At 42.0% G+C, this 26,006-nt stretch overlaps 1 protein-coding gene across 2 annotated transcripts; it reads left to right on the top strand.

The window, feature by feature from the left end:
- On the top strand, positions 1–17,179 carry RAB12 (RAB12, member RAS oncogene family). Of its 2 annotated transcripts, none has more exons than XM_056857554.1 (6): positions 1–238; positions 6,346–6,406; positions 12,626–12,764; positions 14,590–14,679; positions 15,552–15,656; positions 17,033–17,179. In XM_056857554.1, exons 1-6 carry the CDS (start codon positions 13–15, stop codon positions 17,144–17,146), a joined length of 735 nt encoding a protein of 244 aa, XP_056713532.1. In that variant the 5' UTR covers positions 1–12; the 3' UTR covers positions 17,147–17,179. The 2 variants fall into 2 exon arrangements, with proteins under 2 accessions (XP_056713532.1, XP_056713531.1); XM_056857553.1 differs by having other exon boundaries at positions 13–238; positions 14,590–14,685.
- Positions 17,180–26,006: the final 8,827 nt, after the last annotated feature.

The raw sequence follows: 26,006 nt of genomic DNA, 5'->3' as shown, positions 1-26,006 counted from the left end.
CCGCATGTGCGGATGGAGGCGGGCGGCGGGCTGCAGCGGCGGGGCGGCGGCGGCCTGGGCTCTGCGGGGGGCTCCCCGGCGCTGTCGGGGCCTCAGGCCCGCCGCAGGAAGCAGCCGCCGCGGCCGGCCGACTTCAAGCTGCAGGTGATCATCATCGGCTCGCGGGGCGTGGGCAAGACCAGCCTCATGGAGCGCTTCACCGACGACACCTTCTGCGAGGCCTGCAAGTCCACCGTAGGTACGGCACGGCCCGGGCCCGAGGAGGAGGCACCTCGGGCTTTTAAGTTATCTATTTTTATCTATTTTTAAGTTATCTATTAAGTTATCTATTTTTATCTATTTTTAAGTTATCTATTAAGTTATCTATTTTTATCTATTTTTAAGTTATCTATTAAGTTATCTATTTTTATCTATTTTTAAGTTATCTATTAAGTTATCTATTTTTCATAATTTTGCAGTGAAGGTACCACAAGAAACAAGCCATTCACATTTTTTTTCAGTGTAGGAATCAGAGAATAAGTTCCAGTAGTTTCGGAAGAGTTGACAAAGAGCTTCTTTACAAGCTGGGGTTACTGCAGAGCACTCCTCTAAAATAAGCTATCCAGCTCGTTAAAATAAGTAAGCCAAACTAACCAAATTCACGTTGAAATGTAAGGTTTTGAAACGTATTAAAAAAAGAGCATGTCTTAGCTTTCATAGGCAAAACACTTCAGAGCCTAGAGGCCAGAGCAATAAGGGCCCCTATTCTTTTGTTAAATAAAACTTCCAAGAAGTTCAGAGTGAGATTGGTGAGGCGGCCTGGGGAGTTCTGCACCGACCTGTTTGGGAAAGGTGGCCGTTGTCAGGCTGCGGCAGCAAAATTGCAGAGGAGTCCAGCAGCGCATGAGAGACTTAGGTGCTCTTTGTGTGTGTGTGGAAAGTGCCCTGAAGTCGCAGCCGACTTATGGCGACCCCTTATTGGGGTTTTCATGGCAAGGGACTCACAGAGGTGGTTTGCCAGCGCCTTCCCCTGCACAGCGACCCTGGACTTCCTTGGGGGTCTCCCATCCAAATGCTAACCAGGGCCGACCCTGCTTTGCTTCTGAGAGATCAGGCTAACCTGGGCCATCCAGGGCAGGTGCTGTTTACACAGCCCAGATAATTCACTTACAATCCACTTTCACTGCACCTTAACGATCGTTCGCAAGGGGTTTTTGCCAGTTCGCACAATAAAATCCACCTTCAAAGTGCATTGAAAGTGCATTATTTGGGCTGTGTAAATATGTCCTTACAGTGCAATCCCAAAGAGAGTTACTCCAGTCTAAACCCGTTCATTTCACTGGACTTAGACTGGAGTAACTCTCCTTAGGAATGCACTGTAACAACAGTTTATTCCAGTATAAGCTTTCATGAATAAGAGCTCACTTCTTCCAGATGCATGGAGCGAACAACCATTGGGCCTGGTTTATTATGCTGTATGTGTGTTGCAAACTTTTTTTTCTCACTACCCTCGGTTTGCAACACACATACAGCATAATAAACCAGGCCCAATGAAAGCTTATACTGGAATAAACTGTTGTTACAGTGAAAAAACAACAACAGATCCTGTTGAAGGATTTATGCAGCGTAGGTATGATACTTGCCTGCTGCCCTGTCTAGTCTTTGAGGTTTTTTTAAAAAGCTGGTCTACGGAGTTCAAGTTGGTGTAGGTGGTTCTGCCTTCCCCACTTTATCTTCATGAGGACCCTGCCCTGTATGTTGGGGGCGGGGAGAGATTGGCCCAAGTAAACTGTGTGGCAGAATGAGGATTTGAACCCGAGTTACCTAGATGCTTCAAGATTGTAACCCCCACAACCCATCTGACACTCAGCCCCACCAACACAGTTAGTTGAGAAAAGTAAAGCTGCAGTTGAGGTCTTTTGTCCTTTACTGACTGCTCTTCTGTCAAGGAGAGGAATCTTTATTTCTCTTATTTACTGGAGGGATGGCAGAACTCCAGACTACACCAGTAGACACCTTCACACCCAGTCTGATGAGCAGATAGTCTGATCTTGCCTCCAACCAACTGCATCCTGTTTTTGCTTAGCTGCAGGATGGGGCCAAAGCATCTGTTCATTTTATGTTGTGGTAAGAGCTAAGGATGGGGGTGGGTGGGTTAATTCTGGAGGAATATCCTGTGGTGAAAACAAGACTGGAGCCTGGTTGCACTTTAGAAATTAAGAGTTTATTCCAGCATAAATTTTAGCTCAGTTGCATGAGATGCACTTCCATTAGGCCAGACGCATTTAAAGCTGCAAGTAAGGTTCTACAGAGAGTTCCCAGTTGAATGCAGGATCTAGTCCAAAGAGTATTCAGTCCACTCCGTGGGAGAAGACCACTCCCAGTTGGGGACAGATGGGCACAGTGGGGTTAACGTAGAATCAGATCTCATCAAGGGAGGTGCAAGGTGAAACATGAGGAGATCCGCTTGGAAAAGTACAGAAACTGTATGGCTGAACTAATTCTAGGAAATGCTTGTAGAATTTGAAATGTCTGTTCCGGAGGAAAAAGTGTGATTGGTCTAAGGTCACCAGGAAGCTTCCATGGCAGAACGGGAGTCTGAACCTGGTCTCCAAGATCCCCCTCTGACACTAACCACACTGATTATCTTATTATGTTATTGTGTTAATTAGACCTTAAAGCATACAAATTAGTGTTGATACGGTTTTTGTGTGCAATAATAAATTACTTCATTCCTTATAAAGCATTATACTGGGTCTTCAACACCCCAATCAGACGCTAACCACTATATCAGATTATATTTTATTATGTTGTTTTAATTAGACCTTAAAGCATACCAGTTAGTGATGATGTGGTTTTTGTGTTCAATAATAAACCACTTCATTGCTTATAATAGTATCTTACTCGGCATCATATGTGGGCTAATTTTAGAAACTGGAAGCAGGGATTGCAGAAGTGAGTACATACTGACTGGTTATCACAAAGCTAGATCTGGGAGACCAGTTTTTGACTTCTGTACATACTTAAAATTTCTAACTCACCTCTGAAAAGTTAATTGCTCTTTAAAATAAACGCGAGGGATGCCCAAAACAAAACAGACTCCTTAAAGCAAAACAGTCAAACACATCTTCCCTTTCCTGATCCCAGCTAGTCCATAAGAGTCACTGTCATTTATTGTAGTCTACCAGACCCTTGGTAACTCCTGTGCTGTAAGACCATTCCAGATTCATGTCTTGTTATATGTGACATTTGCATATGGTACAAAAGCAGCCTATGAATGCTTTAAATAAAGCTGCACTGATGGATACAGTAATGAGTCTTTTAACATTTTAAGTTATCTATTTTTCATAATTTTGCAGTGAAGGTACCACAAGAAACAAGCCATTCACATTTTTTCAGTGTAGAAATTAGAGAATAAGTTCCAATAGTTTCTGCAGTAATGAAATGGAAGAGATGACAAAGAGCTTCTTTACAAGCTGGGGTTACTACAGAGCACTACTCTAAAATAATCTATTCAGCTCATTAAAATAAGTAAACAAAACTAACCAAATTCATGTTGAAATGTAAGATTTTGAAACATATTAAAAAAAGAGCATGTCTTAGCTTTCATAGGCAAAACACTTCAGAGTCTAGAGGCCAGAGCAATAAGGGCCCATATTCTTTTGTTAAATAAAACTTCCAAGAAGTTCAGAGTGAGATTGGTGAACCTGAGAGACAAATGCTGGCCCAGGGTAGCTAAGAGCAGAGAGAGGATCTTAACCTCTTTCCCATGTCAGACCAAAGCCAGGCATTACAACTAGCTGTTTGCAAATTCACATTTGGAATCTAGGCGGACTAGAGAGAGATAGCAAAACGTGTTGGTGATACAGAGAAGAAACCTACTCAGTTTATCTCAGTTTATTTAAAGGCCCCTTGTGAAGTGTATATTGGCACTGTGGGGGGACGAGTTGGCACATGACTCAGCTGAGAAGAAGTGGCAGCTCATGTGTGAGATAAATGAAATGAAAAATGAGCTAATGGGTGGAGCCAAGTATAGTAAATAGATGGGTGTTTGGTAAGTAGAGTTCAGCTGTCAAACTGTAAACAGCTGAAACGATAGCACAGCAGCAGCAAAAAGGCAGTTCTGTTTTTTAAACTTGAAGCTCCACCTTGGCATTAGAAAGGGCTGTGTCGCATGTGAAGGTCAAGTGATTTTTCTGCAGTGGAAAATGAAGCTATAAGGCTCATAGGTTTTTATTTGTAAGCATATGTTATCTAAGGAAATAGTTGTAAGCATCTGTGATCACATTTGTGTCATGACTTTCATCCTAATGTATTTCCCAAAGTAACTGAACTCCTGAACCCTGTGATAATGAATTATTTTCAAGAGCTGCTTAGTTTTATTTATTAAAATATTTATATCCTGCCTTTCCTTGTAGGTCAAGGCGGCTTACATTAATAGTTAAAAACATTCTCAGTTTAAAATCCCTGGGACAGTATCCCTGGGAGAATGTGGTGATGTGTTTACAGTGCACTGCAACATATGGGAATTTAGGACAAAACATGAATGAGAAAGTTGTATCCAGTCCAAAAGTGCTGATAAGCAGTTGAGACTTGACCAGATTTTGGTTTATTCTTCCTTTCGGAGGGAGGTATTCCCCTCCACAGTTACTTAGTTTAGATCATAACATCTGATGAAAAAAACTGGTAACGTTTTACATTTTATAAGGTTCATGATGTAATCTAGGTTCTAATATGTAAACATTATTTGGATAACAGATCTGATATGGGTAAGATCTGTGTCAGGGCTTTGGCAGTTATATTTTGAATGATTTTCATCCCTATAATCCCCACTTGAAAAGTTGCTGTGTAACTGACATTTAAAATCAGTGTTATGGCCATGTGCTTTCATTGATTGAAGCACTCGATTAATTCACTAAAGCTTTGGCTGGTTAATGGTGGGGGCCAGTTTTGATTGATTTATGAGTGAAGGGCAGACTTGTTTTTTAAATGCTATTTTGGCATTACTCTAAGAGGGAGGAAAAAGAAAACCATTAAAGATCACATTGCATTCTACTGGTGAATACTAGCTATTCTAACATTTTGGTTACCTTGACATTCTCAAAAGAAAGACGATATGCAAACTTATTCAGATTTCACTTATATGTAAAAGTATATACTATGCAGATATTCACACCCAATTCCTACCTTTTAAAATACATTATTTAAGAAAATAATATATCTTCTGGATATTGAAAATTAATTTCCCCCTGCCCGGCCAAAAGAGGAATTATGAATCAGTGATTTTCATAGCCAATGATGGAGTATTTCATTATACCTGGGTGCCTTTTTGAAGCCTGTACCCCTCCTGGCCTAAATAGGATCCTCTCCCCATACCTGTGGCAGAGCTTCCAAGACTGTTGGTTTGTGCTGACCTCCAAAACATTGACTTTGAATGCCCTTCACAATCTGCAACCCACATATTTTAAGGACTGTCTCTTCTGGTACGAAGCTGTGAGCCAGCAATTACAGCTGTTATGTACCATCCCCTCAGATAGGAGGGTAGAGGTCCTTCTGTGTTCAGATGTGAACTTTCTTAGTTCCAATTCTTTTCCTCTGGAATGGCCTTTCTGAAGAGGTGAGGTGGATGTTATCTTTGTTGATATCTGGAAGACGCTGCAGAGCAACTCTCTTCCAGAGGGCTTTCTGCTGAATGGATGTTGTGAGGGGTCACGTCCATCCTGGGGTGGGTAAATACAAGCTTCATGCAACTGGGGATCCTGAGACCTGAACTTCCCATGATCCCTTTGACCCATGCACGTGAGGGAGCTTTCAGTGCTTTGATGCAGTTTGTGTTCCTCCTAGCTTCCATGGGATCTTCTCTGCTATAACCACTGTGTCCCTTATTAGGGGTGGGTGGTGGAGTGTCCCATCCTGGCCAAGTGGGGAATGGGCTGCAGAGAGGCACTAGGCCTTTCAGCCCCATTTAAGAAGCCACAGCCTTTGAAGGTAAGGCCCTCAGCTGGGAGCTGCAAACTGAGGATGGTCAGCCTCTCAGCTAAGTCCATGGACTTTGCTCACTCAGCACTTCAGGTAGCTCTACAAGGAGCCCCACGTATCTTGTGGGAGGAGGGCTTCTTCTGATAGGTGTATGGGTCTCCTAGTAATACCATCTCAGGTGCTGCAGTGGTCAGAGTAAATTCAGTGCCTTGGGCAATGCTGCCCTTGAGGGGAATTGGTGCCTCTCAGCTGACAGGAGGCGGGGGGAGACACATTATGGTTTCATACGGGATTGGCATGGTGTGCCTCCATGGGTCAAGAAAACTCAGTCATTCCCATATTTGCTTTTGCTGCTTATTACTTTTGTTTATTGTATTTTATTTGTAGGTGTTGATTTTAAAATCAAAACAGTAGAGCTAAGAGGAAAGAAAATTAGATTACAAATCTGGTAAGTAAAAACAAATGCAACCAGCACATTTTCTTTCTTTCTTTTACATTTTGTGGTGCTCTAGCATGGTTTCAGTATGTTTTCCTAATCTTCGTAATGGTTATAAACTGATTTAGTTCTTATCCACTTCCTGTTCCCTTCCCTCATGCAGCTCTAAAAATAGGCAGCTAATTTTTAACTAGATGGTTACATGGGAAATAACCAGCCAAGTAATGTAATTTCTGTATTTCAATGACTTCAGAGCTCTAGCACCACCACCAAAAAGAAATATTCTTTTTCCCCTTAAAGGATAGATGTTTGGATTGTTTGAATGCTGGTGCAGGTAGCAATAAAAGATTTTTCTGACATGATGGTAGTAAAGAAATGAATGTAGGCCAATCCAACTGCAAAACAACTCCTACGTTCTCTCGCCGTTTTAGTATCTGCATACCTCTGGATCAGTGGTAGAGCATCTGCTTGGCATGCAGAAGGTCCCAGGTTCAATCCTTGGCATCTCCAGTTAAAGGGACTAGGCAAGTAAGTGATGTGTAAGACCTCTACCTGAGACCCTGGAGAGCTGCTGACTTTGATGGACCAAGGGCCTGATTCAGTGTAAGGCAGCTTCATGTGTTCAATGCGCAAACATTTCATTAGCTGTTTATGCAGTAATGACAAAAATGTAACTGCAGATATAACAGTGAGTGATTCCCCTTTAACACACCACATTTTAGTGCATTTTAAAATAAGTACATCACTTTAAAGGCAAAAGAGTGCAAACCTAAGGTGGGGTGGAGCCACACAGGAGTTGGCATGACCCCAGCGCTGGTGCCACGTTGGACCATCCAGAGTTGCATGGACGCTGGTAGTGCAAGAGCTCGCACCGGTGTCGGGGGGGGGGGTGTTCCCAGGGGCAAAGCTGCCTTTAGGCAGCTTCTACTGCCCTTTCGCCCCAGGAATGCGCCATTTTGCTGGCGTACAGTTATGCCTGCAAAACCCCTGGCGTGGCCCCATGAAACTCAATGGGAGAGTTTCACAGGGTATGTTAAAAAGTCATTTTCTATTTTTATGTACGGCCGGGAAAGCCTCTCAGGAGGTGGCAGGGGCTGTGCCATCCCCGGCCGTCAACTAACTACCCCCCCCCATTTAGGAATGGGCTGCCTTGGTTGGAAAAGCCTAGATGTTTAAATATTTGATGCTGACAGCCATAAAAATCATGAAAGGAGAGCAAAATAAATGTGTACTGTTCTATATGCTGTTAATGGTACTGGAAAAATAAACACCTACGTGAAAATAAGGCCGTATATAGCGTTACGGACAACGGCAGTTCAGAAATAGTTTCTATGAATTTAATCTTGCTGTAACAGTGCATATTATACTGTAAAAGTGAACACAGAAGTTTGATGCCAGTCGCTGCTGCAAGAGATCTAAATTGGCTATGTTAACACAATTTCTAACCCTTTACTGGCTGTACCGCAGTGCATTAATAATAGTCTTTCATGCATAATGAGTATTAGAGGTAACTGCTAGATGCACTAATTGCCTTTAGGGTAAAGAGCAAAGTTGAGTGTTGGTTTGAATGACGCCGCTCGAGTGCTCTGATTAAATTTAACATTTGCATAGATGCAGTGAATTCAGTTTACTAACTCCCTCTTGGCAGGTCACCATCAACTCTGTTTGTCACACCATGTGTTTGTCTTGCTTCCATCTGCGTTAATTGCTGTTGCATCTTTCGTATCATCCGTTACCTAATACTTGAAAGTTACTGGCATGACTTCATTCCTCATCTGTGTCCCCATCCGGAACCCCATGGCCACAGGGTCGATACTTGAGCCAGAGTGGTGGTTAGCCAGGGCCTACTGAAGCTGATTTGAGGTAATGTAGATTTTTCAATGTGCCAATGTCTTTGAGTATAAAGTGATTAATTATCGTGATGTTCTGAAACCGAACGCTCCCAAAAACCAATATTTAAAAACGCAACCATGACTTGCTGCTCAGTTAAGTCACCCCGTTGATTTCGGTGAGTGTTCAGTGCATGCATCTGGGCACACAAAAGCCTTCCATTGATCCTGAAACTGTTTTTACTTCATAATGGCGCCTGTGTCGGATTTTAAAACTTTTCCCAGCAGGATATTGAAGTCTGTGTTGCTTATTCAGCTGGAACTTTAAAATTGTATTGTGAATGAAATTCATCAAAAAATATCGCATACGTTCTTGGTATGAAAAGAAGCTTGGATGTGAGGCATTACCCCAATCAGGAGTTCCTCGTACGCTCTGATGTACTCTGGCATGCAAGGGCAGCCCTGCTCATATCAGTGGAGGAAGCAGAGCGATATACACATATGACTCTTCTGTCTCTGTTGGAATGAATGGGACAGCCCTTGTAGTGGAGATCTCCAGATGTGCATCTGGGCCCAGTCATATAGGAATATGAACATGAAATGATCTGTTCAAGATAATTCCCAAGATCTGTTGTAATTTATGCTACTGTGAATTAAAGTGTACTAGCATTAGCTAGCGAACACATATAGCTGATGTTTTTCTCCTAAAGTTTATTGTAAAAATGTTTCCTGTTTCATTTTGATACAAAGTAAATAGTTGCAACCATGCCCCCCCCCCCAGGGATTATTGAACTGTTTAAAATCTGTCAGTATTTCATAGATTTTCAAAGAGCTAATTTCAGCTGTTGTGATTAAGTAGGAGTTGTAAAGGCATCCATGCTGACAGTTGGCAAAGGCCGCTGCTTACTTAGTTTCTACAAAAACAAACCTTGTTAACTTGCATTTTGAAAACTTCCAAGCTGTTTGAATTTGGCAGTACCCAGTGAATCATTTGGAAAGGCAAAGAAGTATTTTTTTCAGAAGCAACTGACCAAACTAATTGCCTTGTCAAAATAGCATACCATTGGTATTTTCAGATACAAACGATACAGGTTGAGTATCCCTTATCCAGACATCCGATATCCTGACTGATCTGAAAACCGGACCTTTTGAGCCGGCACGCAGGCATCACTCACAGGACCTCAGCAGCCCCATTGATGGTTCAATGTCCAGAAAATTATTTTAAAATATTGTTTAAAATTACATTCAGGCTATATGTATAAAGTATATATAAAACATAAATGAATTTCATGTTTAGACTTGGGTCCTATCCCCAAGATATCTCATTATGTATATGCAAAAATTCCAAAATACTCTGGTCCCAAGCAGTCCGAATAAGGAATACTCAACTTGTATTTGTGTAGGAAGGAGTGTGCAAACTGCATATAGATCATCAGATCATTGCCCACAAATTTGTTTTGCTTCATTCATATCAGAAACTATTGCTTTTGAAGTGGCCTTTCATTTTTAGCTAGTTTGTAATGCTCTGTGCTCCCTTTCCTCGTTCCCTTTTCTGTTGCTACCTTGTGCTTGTCATGGAGTCTGGAGTTCTAGTGTTTGTATTTGCATTCCAAGCATGCCTGCATATTTAACCCTCCTGAAAGTTGTTGGATTTGAGACATTCATTTCCCACTTCACTTCTTCAGGGTTTATCTAAATATGAAATAAAAATAGTTGATTTTTAAAAGTGTGTGTTCCATATCCCTTCTTTGTGATGTGGGAAGGAAATTTTCCCCCTCCCCAAGGGGAATGTTGCCTCTTGCTGTTCTTTGGCCTGAGATGTGGTATTCTAAAACATACACACACACCCTTGAAATTTCAGTGTTGCAGCCCAGGGGCTTGTAATTGAAACACAAACCCCAGAGATACAACAGAACAATTTATCTCTGTGTGTGTGTTTGCGTGGGAGATCAGAATTCTTCCTCTCACAGTTGAGAACATCTGCAAGGTGTTCTGGGGATCCCCCCCCCAAAAAAAAGGTTACAGGCCATGAGGAGTCCTGATGACATCATGTCACCGATGATCTCATGCCACCCACTGAGCTCCTGTCAATATCCATTATGACCCAAGCAACTGTTAGCGTTGTGCATCCCTGCTTTACGCATTCATAATCTTGGAAAGGTTTCTGGAGAGGCAGAAGTGGGAAGGATACCAGGCCATCCCGGTTGCTCCATTTCCTCAGCCATATTGGACAGAAGAGGTCACGAGGAAAGGGAGCGCTGGAGGTGGGTAATACAGCCCTGTTACCTTGCATACAGAGCTGTATTGTGTCCATCAGGACTGTTTGTCAGTTTTCCACTTCAGTTGTTCTGAGCTCCCAGCATGACAGAAATGAGAACGTTGTTTTAACATAATAGTGGAGGACTGGCGTTTTTTTTAAAAAACTTTAATTATATTGTTCACATGGCCAATTTGGCCCTGAACAACGATGGACTAGCGTTTAAATACAAGGAGGAAGAGTTTTTGCTCTTTCCTGGTATATGTATTGAGTAGTGGCAAAAACTCTTTAAGAGTTTTGAGCTTCATGGTACAGCCCTTCTAGGGTTGCAACTTTTCAGAGTGCTGGGAAGGAATCACAGTAATTGAACCAAAACGTCCCTTAATGTGGGCAAGTGAGCATGGAAACCTCCGTTTCCACTGGTGCCAAGGTGCTCCCCCTGGAAGAGGAGGGGTTGGGACTATTATTGCCATCTCCCTGCCCCTGTGGAGCCACACATCAAACCAGCGCTGTTTCGGAGGCTCCTCTGAGTTCCTGGGATGGCCTTTGCATGGGCGCAATGGGCTCTGGAGCAACGTTCCTTTTTGCAAGTGGGGCTCTGTGAGCAGAACTTTACCCTTCTGGCTGGATGTAATCTGGTAACCAAAGATAACCAACTCTCTCTTTCCATACACAAGGTGACTTGGATTTAGGAAGCTCCCGTGGAAGAGTTATCCATAGCTTGTATGTTGTAGCGACGTCAGCAGAGAATACAGGGACTTGTGGAATCAGCTGTTTTTTTCCTTCTGGAGGAATTTAGGACAGAGTTGTGAACGGAAAGCTTTTCTCTATGCATGTTATAGCTTACCAAAAATTACTGTTGCTTGGGCATTCTGTAGGGCACCTTTTAAAGGTAAAGGTAGTCTCCTGTGCAAGCACTGGGTCATTACTGAGCCATGGGGTGGTGTTGCATCACAACGATTACTAGGCAGACTGTGTTTACAGGGTGGTTTGCCATTGCCTTCCCCAGTCATCTACACTTTACCCCCAGCAAGCTGGGTACTCATTTCACCAACCTCGGAAGGACGGAAGGCTTGTCAACCTTGAGCCGGCTACCTGAAACCAACTGCCATCGGGATCGAACTCAGGTCGTGAGCAGAGCTTTGATTATAGTACTGCACCTTACCACTCTGTGCTACGGGGCTGCTAAGGCACCTTTTACAGGAATATAAAATTTTGGAAGCCTTTTCCCTAATAGCAGTTCAGGGTTTTTGTTGTTGTTGTTTTTTGCAAAATTAAAGCTTTCTAACCTTAAATGTGTTCACTGGGAGGCCCCGGCCAGATTTACTTGGAGAAGCTGTTAGGACTTCACTGCATTTAGAACTGAGGAGCAAGCCTTGGACAAAATGGCACATGGAAAAACTTGCTGAATGTGTCTGCCTTGTCACTGGTTGCTGTGAGCAAATAAAACTGATCTGGTCAAGTCATGTTTGCATTCTCGTGTCATCAGAGCAGCCGAAACATGGAAGTCATACCCATTGACTGCTTTACCTAAACTGGAACCTCCCGTTCCCTGCGTTGTTTTATTCATTTCAAGTATTTATATCCCACCCTTTCCCCTGTGTATGTCGTACAGCGAAGCTGCTAATGCAGCAAGATTTTTAAAATATAGCGTAGTGTGGGTGTGGCTTGTAATGCAAAGCCTCATTGTATTGTGACAGTTTTATTTTGTTATGCGTGATTGATCAGGTTAACATTAGTTATAGAAGTGGGACCCTCAGGGATCTGACAATCACAGCATATAGTGCTTCCACCATTATCTCCTGTCTTGGTCCAAACAATGGGTTCTGTGTCTGTCTTAGATTTTTAAGGTGGAAGTAGTAAATGTTTGCATCCCTGGATGACAAGCTGACACATTAATATAATTTCTAAAAATGTATGCTGTGGAAAAGGAAGCATCGCTATCTTTCTTGCTCGCAGACTTGTTTTACATCTCCATGATTTCATCTACTTGCTTTGGGCAGACACCGTGCAAAACGGGTACACAGTCTAGTTAATGATGGAAAAATACTCATTTAACAAATTGACTTTCTTCCTGTAGAAATGTGTGATGCTTTGTAAACTGGAAAAAAAATACTTGTGCCAACATGTGTTGCTGCTTCTTAGGGACACAGCAGGTCAGGAAAGATTCAACAGCATTACCTCAGCTTATTACAGAAGTGCCAAGGGAATTATATTGGTGTACGATATCACAAAGAAGGAGACGTTCGACGATTTGCCGAAATGGATGAAAATGATTGATAAGGTAAGCTTCATTTTCTCTAAAAATAAGCAGCATTGATTTTGATAACTCGCCCTGGCTATAATGAGAGCCAGCGTGGTGTAGTAGTTAAGAGCGGCAGATTCTTATCTAGAGGACTGGGTTCGATTCCCCACTCCTCCACATAAAGCCAGCTGGGTGACTTAGGGCCAGTCACAGCTCTCTCAGCCCCACCTATCTCACAAGGTGTCTGTTGTAGGGAAGGAAAGGTGATTGTAAGCCAGTTTGATTCTCTTTAAAGGTAGAGAAAATTGACATAAAAAAACCCCCAACCAACCCAACCACACTGTTGTTTCCTCTGTGCAAGAAGAGCTGGTTTTTATATGCCAACTTTTTCTACCACTTATGAAAGAACCAGCTTACAATCACCTTTCCTTCCCCTCCCCACAACAGAAATCCTGTGAGGTAGGTGGGGCTGAGAGAGTGTGACTAGCCCAAGGTCACCCAGCTGGCTTCATGTGTAGGAGCGGGGAAACAAATCCCGTTCACCAGATTAGCCTCTGCCGCTCATGTGGAGGAGTGGGGAATTAAACCCGGTTCTCCAGACCAGAGTCCACCGCTCTTAACCACTACACCATGCTGGCTCTCCACATCAGGACTGTGTGTTTTCAGGCCAGCCATGGATACGATTTCCAAAGCTTTCTAGACTAGGAGTGTCCCGCCTCCCTGGGAGTGTGAAATCTCTACCATTGGAATGTCAGCCTGCAGTAGCCATGTACATGTGTGCGGCTATGCTTTAACAGCCCCCTAAACATGGGTGTGGGTGTGGCATCCTCATCAAGCTTCTGTTTTCCTGCTCTCACTGGGGGGGGGACTGTCTCCAGTGATGAAACCTATCCTGCAGCTGTTGTGCTAATCAGTGGAACGTACTGTGTTTCATGGGGCAGGGGGGAAGGGCTGGTAGATTGGCTGTCGGAGAAATTCCCGTGCTTTGATATGGGATGCTGTGCCCTTGTGCTATGTAACTTAAATAGGTTGGTTGAAAGTAATGTAAAGGGCTGAAAGATTGCATCAATGGATGCTCTGAACTGCAATCCGTATGATCAAGTGGGGTGAATGCATGAAATGAGAAATTGCACATCTGCGTGCAAGCAAGCAATTTATTCACATATTATTCCCTTGCACCAATTATTGGATTGCCTTTGCTTTGGTGTGCCGCCCCCTTTTTCTTGCCTTATCCATGTGTACCATATTATTGGCCACCTACCTGTTCCTAAATAGCGAACTACTGCTAATTATCTGAGTTGGCATTGCGGTCTTCATTGGCATTAGTAGAAACGTAAAGCAGCTTTCAGTGCCTGGCTACATCACCTTTTGCAACGACATTGTGACAGTTGTTATCAAGGAGATGCAGAAACCAGCTGAACCTGCTGATCTCAAATGAAAGCAAGCTTCTAAGCGCTACTGTCATAGGGATCCTCATCCCATGGGTTGTAGAGCCCTACCTGCTAGGCCAAGAGCCCGATGTGACATTTTCTGCTACCTTTTAGAATGCCTAGAGAGCCAGGTCCTGCCTGTGTGCAGGTAGCTGAGAGGGGCAGCAGGACAGCAAGGCGAGGCCTCTTGGCAGTGGTCTCCTGCTGCTAGGTTTGTGTTTCTTGCAGAAAACGAGGGAGAAATCCTGTTTCAATGAACTTGGCACTACCTTGCGGTTCACTGGATAGAAGCCACCAATTCATGATCACATGTATAGTTCAGCATCCAAGGGCGTGTATGAATGCCGTGGGTGGGTAAGTCCAGGTTGACCAAGTGGAGGTTTTAGAGGCTAATGTTCTAAGCTAACGAATCGGACTGTTTCTCCCCTCCCCAGTATGCCTCAGAAGATGCAGAGCTCCTACTGGTTGGGAATAAGTTGGATTGTGAAGTGGATAGAGAGATCAGTCGGCAACAGGGAGAAAAAGTAAGTGTAGGTAAAACTAAATTAGTATTTGTTGATTAGGGGAAGTTGTTCCTTATGGAAGCATGAAGGGCGCAGAACCTTAATATTGATGATATAATTCTAACATCTAATTTATTAAAAACAGGTGTGTGTTTTAGCATTGTATGAAGATTTATACAACGTTAAATTTTACCTGTGTAATGTTCTAAGCTAATGTGATCTTGCGGTGCATCAACAGAGGCATAACATCCAAATCGCAAGATGTCATAGTTCTGCTGTACGCTGCATTGGTCAGGCTGCACCTGGAGTACTGGAGGCCTCACTTCAAAAAGGATGGGAACAGAATGGAGTGGGTGCAGAGGAGAGCGATGAGGATGATCAGGGGCCTGAAGACCAAGCCCTATGAGACATTCAGGGGTAGTTTGCCATTCCCTGCCTCTGCATAGCAATCCTGGACTTCCTTGGTGGTCTCCCATCCAAATACTAACCGGGGATGACCCTGCTAACTTCCCAGATTTGATAAGACTAGCCTGGGCTGTCCAGGTTAGGGCAAACCAAGTCTTTACAGATAGTGAAATAACAACATTTTACATTTTGGAATGATATCTGTTGTTAGTCAACTGTTGCTTAATTTAATCTATAGTGATCTAATCTATAGCTCAGGGGTGTTGAACTCAACCGTTACGAGTGCCAGATATGGGCCAGGGGGGGGTGGCTGCCTCAGCTGGCTCATAAGAGCTCTCAGGGGGCCGGATCTGGCCCCTGGACTGTATGTTTGACACCCCTGCTATAGATCATCCATATTTTTACATGGAACTAAGCATTATCAACCAAATTAGAGTCCATTAACTCAGAACAAAAAAAATTGATTGATTTTTGTCTTTTCCTTTCAGTTTGCACAGCAGATAACTGGGATGCGATTTTGTGAAGCGAGTGCCAAGGACAATTTTAACGTGGATGAAATATTTCTGAAACTGGTTGATGACATCCTAAAAAAGGTAAAATGCGTTGATGCTGCAAGCTGATGGGATTGTAAGGTTGACTGTTCTAAAGTAGCATTGGTCACAGCTGTCTGCTGCAGTAGACTCTTGCCATTCATGATTCCACTTATTCGTAGTCTGTGGCTCCATGCTGGCCCCACCCCTGCCTTTGCAAGAGAGCCTGCTGGTCAGCGCTGAACCTGCCCAAGGAGCCATAGGAATTGCAAACAGCTATTTGCTGTGAGACAAAAATGACAAATAAAAATTCCATACAACTAGTATTTATTAAAAACATTCATATCGTGCCTTGGTTCAAGGCAGCTTGCAATAATAGTTAAAACTGTTAAAACCAAAGATAAAATAGCAAGCCCCAAACATACACACACTAAAAGATCCCTGCCATTTAACCCTCAAAAGCCCTGGCGAGCAGGCAGGCCTTGCAGCACCTCCTGAAGATCTCCAGGGAAAGGGGGCACCCCTCACCTCTTCAGTGAGCCCATTCTGCAGAGCCAGAACCATGATGGAAAAGGCCTGGGCTCTGGTCGGTGCCAGACCAGCCACCCTAAGTGGTAGGGTAGCTAACAGATGGCTGCCGGATTACTGCAGTTGGTGCACGGGGACATATGGAAGAAGACGTTTCTCAGGTCATAAGACGTTTTAAAGGTCATAACCAGCACCTTGAATTGAACTTGGAAACAGACTGGCAGAAAATGTGGCTGTTCCAAAATTGGCAATGTATGTTCCCAGTGGCCAGCCCCTGACAGCAGTCGGGCTGGGCTGCTGCATTCTGGACCAGTTGCAGTTTCCAGGTTGTCTTCAAGGGCAGCTCCACGTAGAGCACATTGCAGCAATCCAAGCGTGAGAAGCATGGATCAGTGTGATCAGATCAGCTGAAACTAGGTAATGAGAAAGTTGGCGAACCAGATGCAGCTGATAGACGGCAGGGTCCATAGGTATCTCAAACCTCTTAATCTGCTTTGAAATAGCCAATGTCACTCCACCTAGGACAAATGGAGTCAGTCCCTCTAGAATATCAGCCTTCCTGACAATCATTCACTCTGTCTTGTCTGAATTCAGCTTCAGTTTTTTCTGCCTTAACTTTCTATAAGCCCATAGAACCATGGGCACAATCCAGGGAAAGGTATAGCTGCTTCGATCCTGTTGCTTTTGGTCAAACTTGTTAATGGAGTGGCGTCACACTTCATTTTGCAATATTTTATGCCCCTGTGTGCTAAATGTAGGAGGTGGAACTTCACACTGACTGCTGTTCCAGAATGTAAACTTAGACCAGTTTATAAAAAAAACAGTGGTATATTCCATTTGTGATTGCACACCGCTTCTGTAGCCTGTCTTTCTAGTAGGCTGTTACTAGCTTTCTTTTTTTCTATTTTAAGATGCCTTTGGACGTTATACGGAATGAATTGTCCAACAGCATCCTGTCCCTACAACCAGAGCCGGAAATCCCGCCAGAACTGCCTCCTCCAAGACCTCACGTCCGTTGTTGCTAACTTGCTGTTTCATCCAGAGTGGAAGTGAGAAAGTGGGGGAGAGAGCTCCTGTACAACTCTGCACTACAATCATGGGGCAGTTCCTTGTTGCACTTTGATCCAGAATCAGAGCTACACACTAATTTGTAAATATGCAAATATGCAAACCTGGGTAGGATTCGGCTGCGAGTGGTTAAATACGGCTCTTCCCCACAAGTCGGGTTTTTTTTCCCCACTCCTCTTTCCCAGTGCTATAAATATTGTACATTTGGCTGGGAAATACAGCACTCCCAAACCTAGGATGTAAGAAATTAAATGCATACTTTACTTATTCTGAACATAAATGTTGTAATAGTCCTTGATATCAACAGAATCTCTTCTAGTATATGGTGCTTTGCTAGCTTTTTTAAAAAAGGATTTTTTAAAAAAAATTAGGCATACATTTATAAAGCGTCCTTAAGCAGCATTGTTTTCCCTTCTATTGAAAAACAATTGTTACTGTTCAATCTTAAAATGATTGAGAGTGAAATTCACCATGTTCTGGCGCTGTGTATTCAGTCATGCTTACACATGCTTACACATAGGGTTGTGTGCAGAATTCTCTGAAATGCCTAGGGGTCGCGCAGCAGCAGAATTTGTTGGATTGAGTTTCTGAACCTACCGATGAGTTTTATGAATTTCTCTTATTTATTGTGTATTTTTAATTTAATTTTCTTTCTGTGCTAAGGCACTGTTCTCAGTGTAGTTTTTAATGGATGAATTGGCAATTCTCACAATTGGTTTCCCTCTTAAATATAAATTATCTAGTAATTGGACTCTGTAAAAAAAGAGAGAAATAGTGGAAAGATATAAAAGACATTGCTGTTGTCCTAGACAAATATTTTCATTTTTAGGATATGACTTTTCCTTGTGTTAAGGAATATATATATATTTATCTGTCAATACTAATATGGGAAAGGCGTTTGTTAAAATACACTTTTTTCCACTGCATTTATTCCCATCTAATATGCTGTGCTAAAAGCTCTTCTTTTTGTCTGAATGAACTTGTGAACAATTTTTTTGGTATATCTTTTATTGAAACTGCACTGTATAGATTAGCTGTGGTAAGCCAGTAGTTACGGATTTGAATAACTCGGTATGTCCTCTGTCGTGGAACTGAAAAGCATTGTCGTTCTAAACTAATGACGTGCCAATAAAATTTTGTATTTATGAATGACAATGGAGCTGCATCTCATTAGAATGCCAAACATCAAATGTTGGCCGAAAAGGTAAATTCTAGTCTGGGAAGACAAACATTTTGAATTAGCTTTCTAGTAAAAGCAGGATTAATGGATAGACTGTAGCAAAGCTATGAACAGCTCATAGATCATGAAATAGATCCACTGGCTTTGAAATCCTAAATTGCTATTTTATTTTCCAGTGCCGAAGTCCCTGTTCTATGTGCGAAGACATTTTTTTCTTAGCGGCATGTTCCACTTCCCTAGAAATTATCTTTAGGACCTGGGAAGAAATAAGAATGTTCAATAATTGTTTGCAGTATAAGTAAATGAAAGTTCTTACTGATGATCTTGGTATTGTGGTAGGAATACCGCTCTGGGTCATTCAGTTTCAACTAATACAAGATGCACAATTCAAATTTATCCCTATTTCTGCTACCACAATGTGCCTATACAAGTGTTGTTCTTCACACAAATGTTGTGTGGCTTACTTTAGTACTGACTAGATGAAGTTTGCCATTTTTGTAGCACTTGTAGTAAAACTGTGGGCAATAACAGAGAAAAGGAACTTGTGAACGGTAAATTTAAACTTGACAAACATTTAGGTGACTCTGTATTTAAAAACCAGTGTTCTGCCTTCTGTTCTTGAATAAAAATGTAAGAAATCTTGGCCTAAATAAATGTTATCTTATAAGGAGCTATTTACTCTTGTACATCCAATAAAATGAGTGTATTGTTGTCTTGGTACAGATTTTAGCGGACTCAAAAGATCCAAGGAGTGGCGAGATTTCCATTTGAATTCTTCATGTCAGGCAGAATTTTTGCACCCTGCCATCCCAAAGGGACTCAGTCTGCAAGACTTCAACATCTAACTTTATTATTTTTTTAAAAAAGAACATCCATAAAACCTGTATTTAAAATACTGTTCTAGGTATTTGATGAACGTTGCCCAGTCTCCCAACCACTTTCATTAATATATTTCAAATTCCAAACTGGGTCATAGATTATAGAAGTGAGGCCCCGTGAAACTCACGCAGGGTGGAATCCCATCTCCCCCCAACCCTAGCCCTGCTTTCTTGCTGGATCTCCAGGCGCTGTGCTGGGCATGCACAGACAACACTCTTTAAAAATGGGTGGAGGGGTTAACCTCTACTTTTACATTTCAGATTATTCTGCAGACCGGGGGGCGGGGGGGCTGAGTGCACCCCCTATCTGTGGATTTAAGTATCTGCAGGCAGAGGACATACTTCAGAATTATATATGCATATATAGATGATTGCACAATGGATCAAGGGACAGACGGGGCATTTCTCTGCAACTAGAAGGAAATCCAGGGTTTCAGAAAAATTGGAAAACTCCCTCAAATAATAAACACCTGCAGCTTTAAGAAAATGATATCAACTGAGCTTTCAGTGGCCAAGATGGAGGTTGCAAAGCAACCACGATGTCACTGAGCCTTCCAAGCCTTGGTTTCTGTAAAGCAAACCCATAGGAGGGGAGAGCAGGAGTGGACTTGGGATGCCAGGGCAGCTCTGGAAAAGCCCATGATGAAGAAGAGTTGGTTTTTATATACCGACTTTCCCTACCTCTTAAGGGAGAATCAAACCGGCTTACAATCACCTCCCCCTCCCCACAACAGACACCCTGTGAGGTAGGCGGAGCTGAGAGAGTGTGACTAGCCCAAGGTCACCCAGCTGGCTTCGTGTGTAGGAGTGGGGAAACAAATCCAGTTCCCCAGATTAGCCTCTGCCACTCATGTGGAGGAGTGGGGAATCAAACCCGGTTCTCCAGATAATCCACCGCTCTTAACCACTACACCACGCTGGCTCAATGTCCTGTGATAAAGGAGGACTCTGGCCAGGTATCTGCTACTTAACCAGACGTCTCCTGGGGAGACACTGGGAGGGAAGGGAAAACAAAGTCTGTGTGGCGGAGCAACTAAAGGTAGGTTGGCTGGTGGGTAGGAAGCTGGAAAAGGAGAGGTTATGGGGGCTGCAGGGGAAGGGAAAGAAGAAACAGAAGGGGGATGTAGGGATGAGATGCCCCCCCACCCAAGTCCTTGCAGCTTCCCTGTGTGTGTGTTCTAAGGGGGAAGGTAATATTAAGTGGTTCCCATCTTTTTTGAGTATGAGGACCCCATTTTGTTTCAGACCCCCACATAATAGTTGTATCAGTTGACTGAGGAAATACATGGCAGAAAGCCGCTATGAATTTGGTAATCAGCATGGGAAAAATAGTAATACATATATGGGCAAGACATATGATGTATTCCATTGACAGGCAGGCTGATTATTACTGTTATTGGAGAGCCAGCGTGGTGCGGTGGACTCTGATCTAGTGAACTGGGTTTGTTTCCCCACTCCTCCACATGAAGCCAGCTGGGTGACCTTGGGCTAGTCACAGATCTCTTAGAGCTCTCTCAGCCTCACCTACCTGACAGGCTGTCTGTTGTGGGGAGGGGAAAGTTTGATTTTCCCTTAAGTGGTAGAGAAAGTCAGCATATAAAAACCAACTCTTCTTGGTTTTAATACCCCTATTTTCTCTATCTTGAAGGAGTCTCAAACTGGCTTACAACTGCCTTCCCCTCCCCACAACAGACACCTTGTGAGGTAGGTGGGGTTGAGAGAGTTTGGAGAGAACTGTGACTAGCCCAAGGTCACCCAGCAGGCTTCATGTGGAGGAGTTGGGGAATCAAACCCGGCTGTCCAGATTAGAGTCCACTGCTCCTAACCATACCATGCAGGCTCTCTGAACGCAAACTTCCACGGTTGCCGCTGAAACAACCAGCCTTTGTCATTTCTTGATCTGAAGTGCAGTGCGGAGCAGAACTTTGTGACAGAGAGGGTTAACTTCTTTGTAACACTGAAACAATGTTCATTAAAACATAAATGCTTTGCCCAGCACTGGATTTTTTTAAAATATTCGTTTGTAGCTGGAGCATCTGTGACAGATGGAATGACAAGTGGGGCTGTAGCACAGTTGGCACAATTATATCATTTGGGAGGAATTCTTATTTTAAACACCTGAAACTGCTTAATATGCTCTTTTCTTACTTTCAAAGTTGTGGATTGATCGTGATCAATCACATTAGGCTTGTCAGCTACCACCTGTTATGAGTGGCAATATTTTATTTCATATGTGTTCTTTACAAATACCGAGAACTGCTGTCAAGTAAAATGCAGACTAAGTATTGTATGTATTATATAAAGACTAGAATGTTTGGCATGACAGCTGATTTCACAGCTGAAATACAGATGCTTAACTGAGAAGTTCAAATCAGTGAGATTTACTTCCAAGCAATGTGTATAGGATGGAGGTAAAATTAACTGCACATTAACAAGTAACCTTTGAATTAACTGAAATTAAACTCTTCAAAAGGCCATTCAGTGCTTTCATATGCAATGAACACCTAGATCCATATTAAAGCAATACATTGATAAATATTTCCTATGTCATTAATTTTCCCCCCAAGAAAAACTATATTCCCTTTGCTGTCATTCCTAACTAGAACCTTTGTTTATTTTAAAACAAGCAATCAGCAAGCATAAAATCACAGCAATCTAAATTTATATGGAAAATGCCAATACCACCACTACAGGGTACCTGGGAGGGGCACCTATAAGACATATATAGCTATAAAACTAGGGGATCATGGTAGACTTCAAATTGCACAAAGCAGTTATTAGCGATTTAGGTCTGATATTGACCTGGATGGCCCAGGCTAGTCTGATCTCAGAAGCTAAGCAAGGTTGGCCCTGGTTAGTAGTTGGAGGGGAGACTACCAAGGAAGTCCAGGGTTGCTATCCAGGCAATAGCAAACCATCTCTTGCCTTGAAAACCCTACTGGGTTGCTGTAAGTTGGCCCATTCCTCCACCACCAGATCATGGAAGTCATATAACTGGGGTATTTCCCTGCCCTCTTACTTCTACTGTGACTTCTCTGTGTGTGTACATGCATGAAATTAGAGAAAACTTATATAAAATGTTTTACAGATGGTATATAACTCCCGTGATGATATCCAAAATGATAAAAAGGAGATATGGGCTTATGCTGGAAATGTGGAAAGGAAAGAGGAACATTTATGCATGCATGGTGGATATGTAAAAAAATCAAAAGTTTTTGGAAACAAGCTATAGAAACTAATAATTTGATTAATATGAAAGTAAAAAGAAAACCTGCATTTTGTTTATTGGGAATCCCACAAGAAAAAATGGGTAGTAATGATAGGGTCATTTGTCAATATAGTTTTGCTGCTGCAAGAATTGTAATAGCTAAAGTTTGGAAGCAAGTGAATAAACCTTCAATTCGTGACTGGAGAGGGAAACTATGGATGTATATGAGGATGGCCAAATTAACAGAATTCCTACATGGAAAAGACATGGAAGAATTAAAAAAAACTTGGGCAAAGGCCATCACATATTGGGATAAACTGGCAAAAATGGATTTTACTATTTTAGTTAGTGAGTTATAGAAACAATTTTATTTACTTTTTTCTTATTATCAACAACTTTCAAAACTGTTTAGACACTTCTGCGGAAGTCAGGTGATGGGTCACTTTTTAAGGTGGGTGGAGGGTCAAAAGGGTATTTTTTGCTTTGTTGAACTTTATAACTTTGTATAATTATAACTGATACTCTTTTGTATTTTCTTTTTCTTTTTTCTTATTATTGTATTTGTTTGTTTTGTTTTACATTATAAAAATAAATAAATAAATAAATAAATAAATAAATAAATATATAAAAAGACCCATCCTTTCTAAATGCTCAAGGACTGACTGTTTGATGATTTGTTCGAACACTTTTCCTGGTATAGAAGTCAAGCTGATGGGTCGGTAGTTACCCGGATCCTCCTTTTTCCCCTTCTTGAAGATGGAGACAACATTTGCCCGCCTCCAATCTTCTGGCACCTCACCTGTTTGCCAAGACTTTTCAAAAATAATGGACAGAGGTTCCGATATTACATCTGCAAGTTCTTTGAGTTCCCTTGGGTGCAATTCATCTGGCCCAGAGGATTTTGTTTCATTTAAAGAAACCAGGTGTTTGTGCACTACCCCAATGCCAATTCTAGGCTGCAAATCCCTTCCCTCATCACATGTTCTGTTTATGCCATGTTGAGCACCACTTCCCTCGCGAGAAAAAACTGAGGAAAAGTAGGAATTGTGGAGTTCTGCCCTCTCTTCATCTCCTGTTACAATTTCACTTTCCGGTCCACGCAATGGGCTGATCTTGTCCTTGCTCTTACTCCTACTCTGCACATAGGAAAAGAACCCATTTTTGTTGCGTTTAGCATCTCTCGCTAGCCTAAGTTCATACCGAGCTTTAGCTTTCCTAACACTCTCCCTACAAGCACTAGTTATTTGTTTATATTCCTCTTTGGTTATACGGCCCTCCTTCCACTTCCTAAATGAGTCTTTTTTATTTCTCAACTCTTTAAAAAGCTGTTTATGGAGCCACCCTGGCCTCTTTAGGCTCCTCCCATTTTTCTTTCTCATAGCAATGGTTTGGGATTGCGCCTTCAGTATTTCATTTTTAAGAAACGCCCACCCTTCTTGAATTCCCTTCTCCTTAAGTATTTCCGACCATGGGATTCTACCTAGCATAAGGTTAAGTTTGTTAAAATTTGCTCTTTTAAAGTCCAACCTATATGTCTGACTACGTACAGGTTTTCCTTTCCCCAAGATTGTAAATTCCAAGAGTACGTGGTCGCTACTACCCAGGGTGCCTACCAGTTTAACCTCATCGACCAGTTCTTCCCTGTTGGTGAGAATCAAGTCTAAGATAGCAGACCCCCTTCTTTCCCTGTCCATCTTCTGGAATAGGAAGTTGTCAGCAAGACAAGTCAGGAATTTATTGGATCTTGCATTTTTAGCAGCGCTGGACTTCCAACAGATATCCGGGTAATTGAAATCTCCCATGACCACCATGTCCCTTCTCTTTGAGAACTTTGTGATCTGGTCTAGGAGCATCCCATCCAAGTCCTCTGCCTGGTTTGGCGGTCAATAGCAGACCCCCACCAGAATATCACGACTATTTCTTATTCCTTTTATGTTTACCCATAGAGTCTCAACTGCACTACCATGCTCAGATTCATGTACTTCTTCACAAGTGTACACATCTTTGACATACAGTGCTGCTCCTCCCCCCTTCCTTATCTGGTTCCCAACCTTTTTTTGACCAGGGACCACTAGGACTTTTTTGTTCGGTGCAGGGACCCCAAGGTTCAAAATAAAAATTCTGAGAATTTGAAAATAAACTTTAATCATAACTGTTAGTTAAACATTAAACTTAGAATAATATTTGAATATATATATTTTATAATAGATAACTTTTAATTGAAAATATTAATTTATTATGGGTTTATAATTTTGTTTCGTGGACCTTAATTTAGTTCTCGCGGACCCCTGGGGGTCCATGGACCCCCGGTTGGGAACCTATCCCTTTTAAACATAAAAAGTATGTAGTGCTGAGAGAGTGTCTTAAACTGGTTAGGAATCCATAAGTTTTTTTATGCCTCAGTCGTCTTATTGCCTAGAGAAGAGCATGGAGTTTCAGTTCTGAAAGATGGTCACTCATCACGCCCCCTTTCTCCCCTGGTGCCATCCCCTGTTGTAATTCCCTACTAATATTTAAGAGGTTCAGTAAATTTGTTCTCCTTGTTGGGGAATGTTGACTTAGATATTTCATGTGGTAAGGGGAAAGATCCCATTTTGAGGATCCTGCAATAGAATACACATTCTGTTTCCCCCCTATCTTTTAGGATATTTTATGATATTAATAAAAACAAAACATGAGACAAATTACACTAAGGAACTGAGATTACTATAAATTATATCGAAGGACTCATGCCAAGGTCTCCTTTAGATATAACAAAGTAAACATATAATTACTTGGACAATGATAAAAAATTCAGTAGTAAGTACAAGAATATGCAATATATGGTAAGATAAGTAATAAAATGATACAAATCGCCACACTATATATATTCGTCCCTGTATGTAGATAGTTTCTCAGATAGTTTGAGTAAATAATTATAATTCTACTAAGTCAAGTTCAAAATTCTATTATACAAAGTAAACATAATTACTTGGACAATGATAAAAAATTCAGTAGTAAGTACAAAAATATGCAATATATGGTAAGATAAATAATAAAATGATACAAATCGCCACACTATATATATATTCGTCCCTGTATGTAGATAGTTTCTCAGATAGTTTGAGTAAATAATTATAATTCTACTAAGTCAAGTTCAAAATTCTATTATTGCTTTACTGTGATTCAACTTGTTAACTTCATCTTATTACAGAACAGTGAACACAATAAGTACTATCAACAATTCATGACTTTCATATATACGTTCTGTTTTTAGTATGATTCCTCATCAAAACCATCCTCCTATTTTCCCCTTGCGTTTTGTACCGATTCATGCTAACAATGTTGGATCCAAGCTAAAAAGCACAAGAAATAAAGTATTTTGGGCGGAGGAGGATCTTTCTCATTAGCTGGTCTGTTTTTTTATAAGGGACTAAGATGTGGCACAGGGTGGTAAGCCGCAGTATTGCAGTCCAAATCAGTATGGCGGTCACAACCTGAGTTCGATCCCGACGGAAGTCGGTTTCAGGCAGCCGGCTCAAGGTTGACTCAGCCTTCCATCCTTCCAAGGT

Source organism: Euleptes europaea, chromosome 11 (assembly GCF_029931775.1).
Source record: "Euleptes europaea isolate rEulEur1 chromosome 11, rEulEur1.hap1, whole genome shotgun sequence".
In the NCBI taxonomy this organism is placed as follows: Eukaryota; Metazoa; Chordata; class Lepidosauria; order Squamata; family Sphaerodactylidae; genus Euleptes; species Euleptes europaea.
This window is presented reverse-complemented; position numbering and strand designations above follow the sequence as displayed.

Coding starts and splice junctions, on each gene's coding strand:
- RAB12 (XM_056857553.1), top strand. CDS start 13: ATGGAGGCGGGCGGCGGGCTGCAGCGGCGGGGCGGCGGCGGCCTGGGC. Junction 6,407..12,625: donor AAAATTAGATTACAAATCTG/GTAAGTAAAAAC, acceptor GCTGCTTCTTAG/GGACACAGCAGGTCAGGAAA. Junction 15,657..17,032: donor TTGATGACATCCTAAAAAAG/GTAAAATGCGTT, acceptor TTCTATTTTAAG/ATGCCTTTGGACGTTATACG.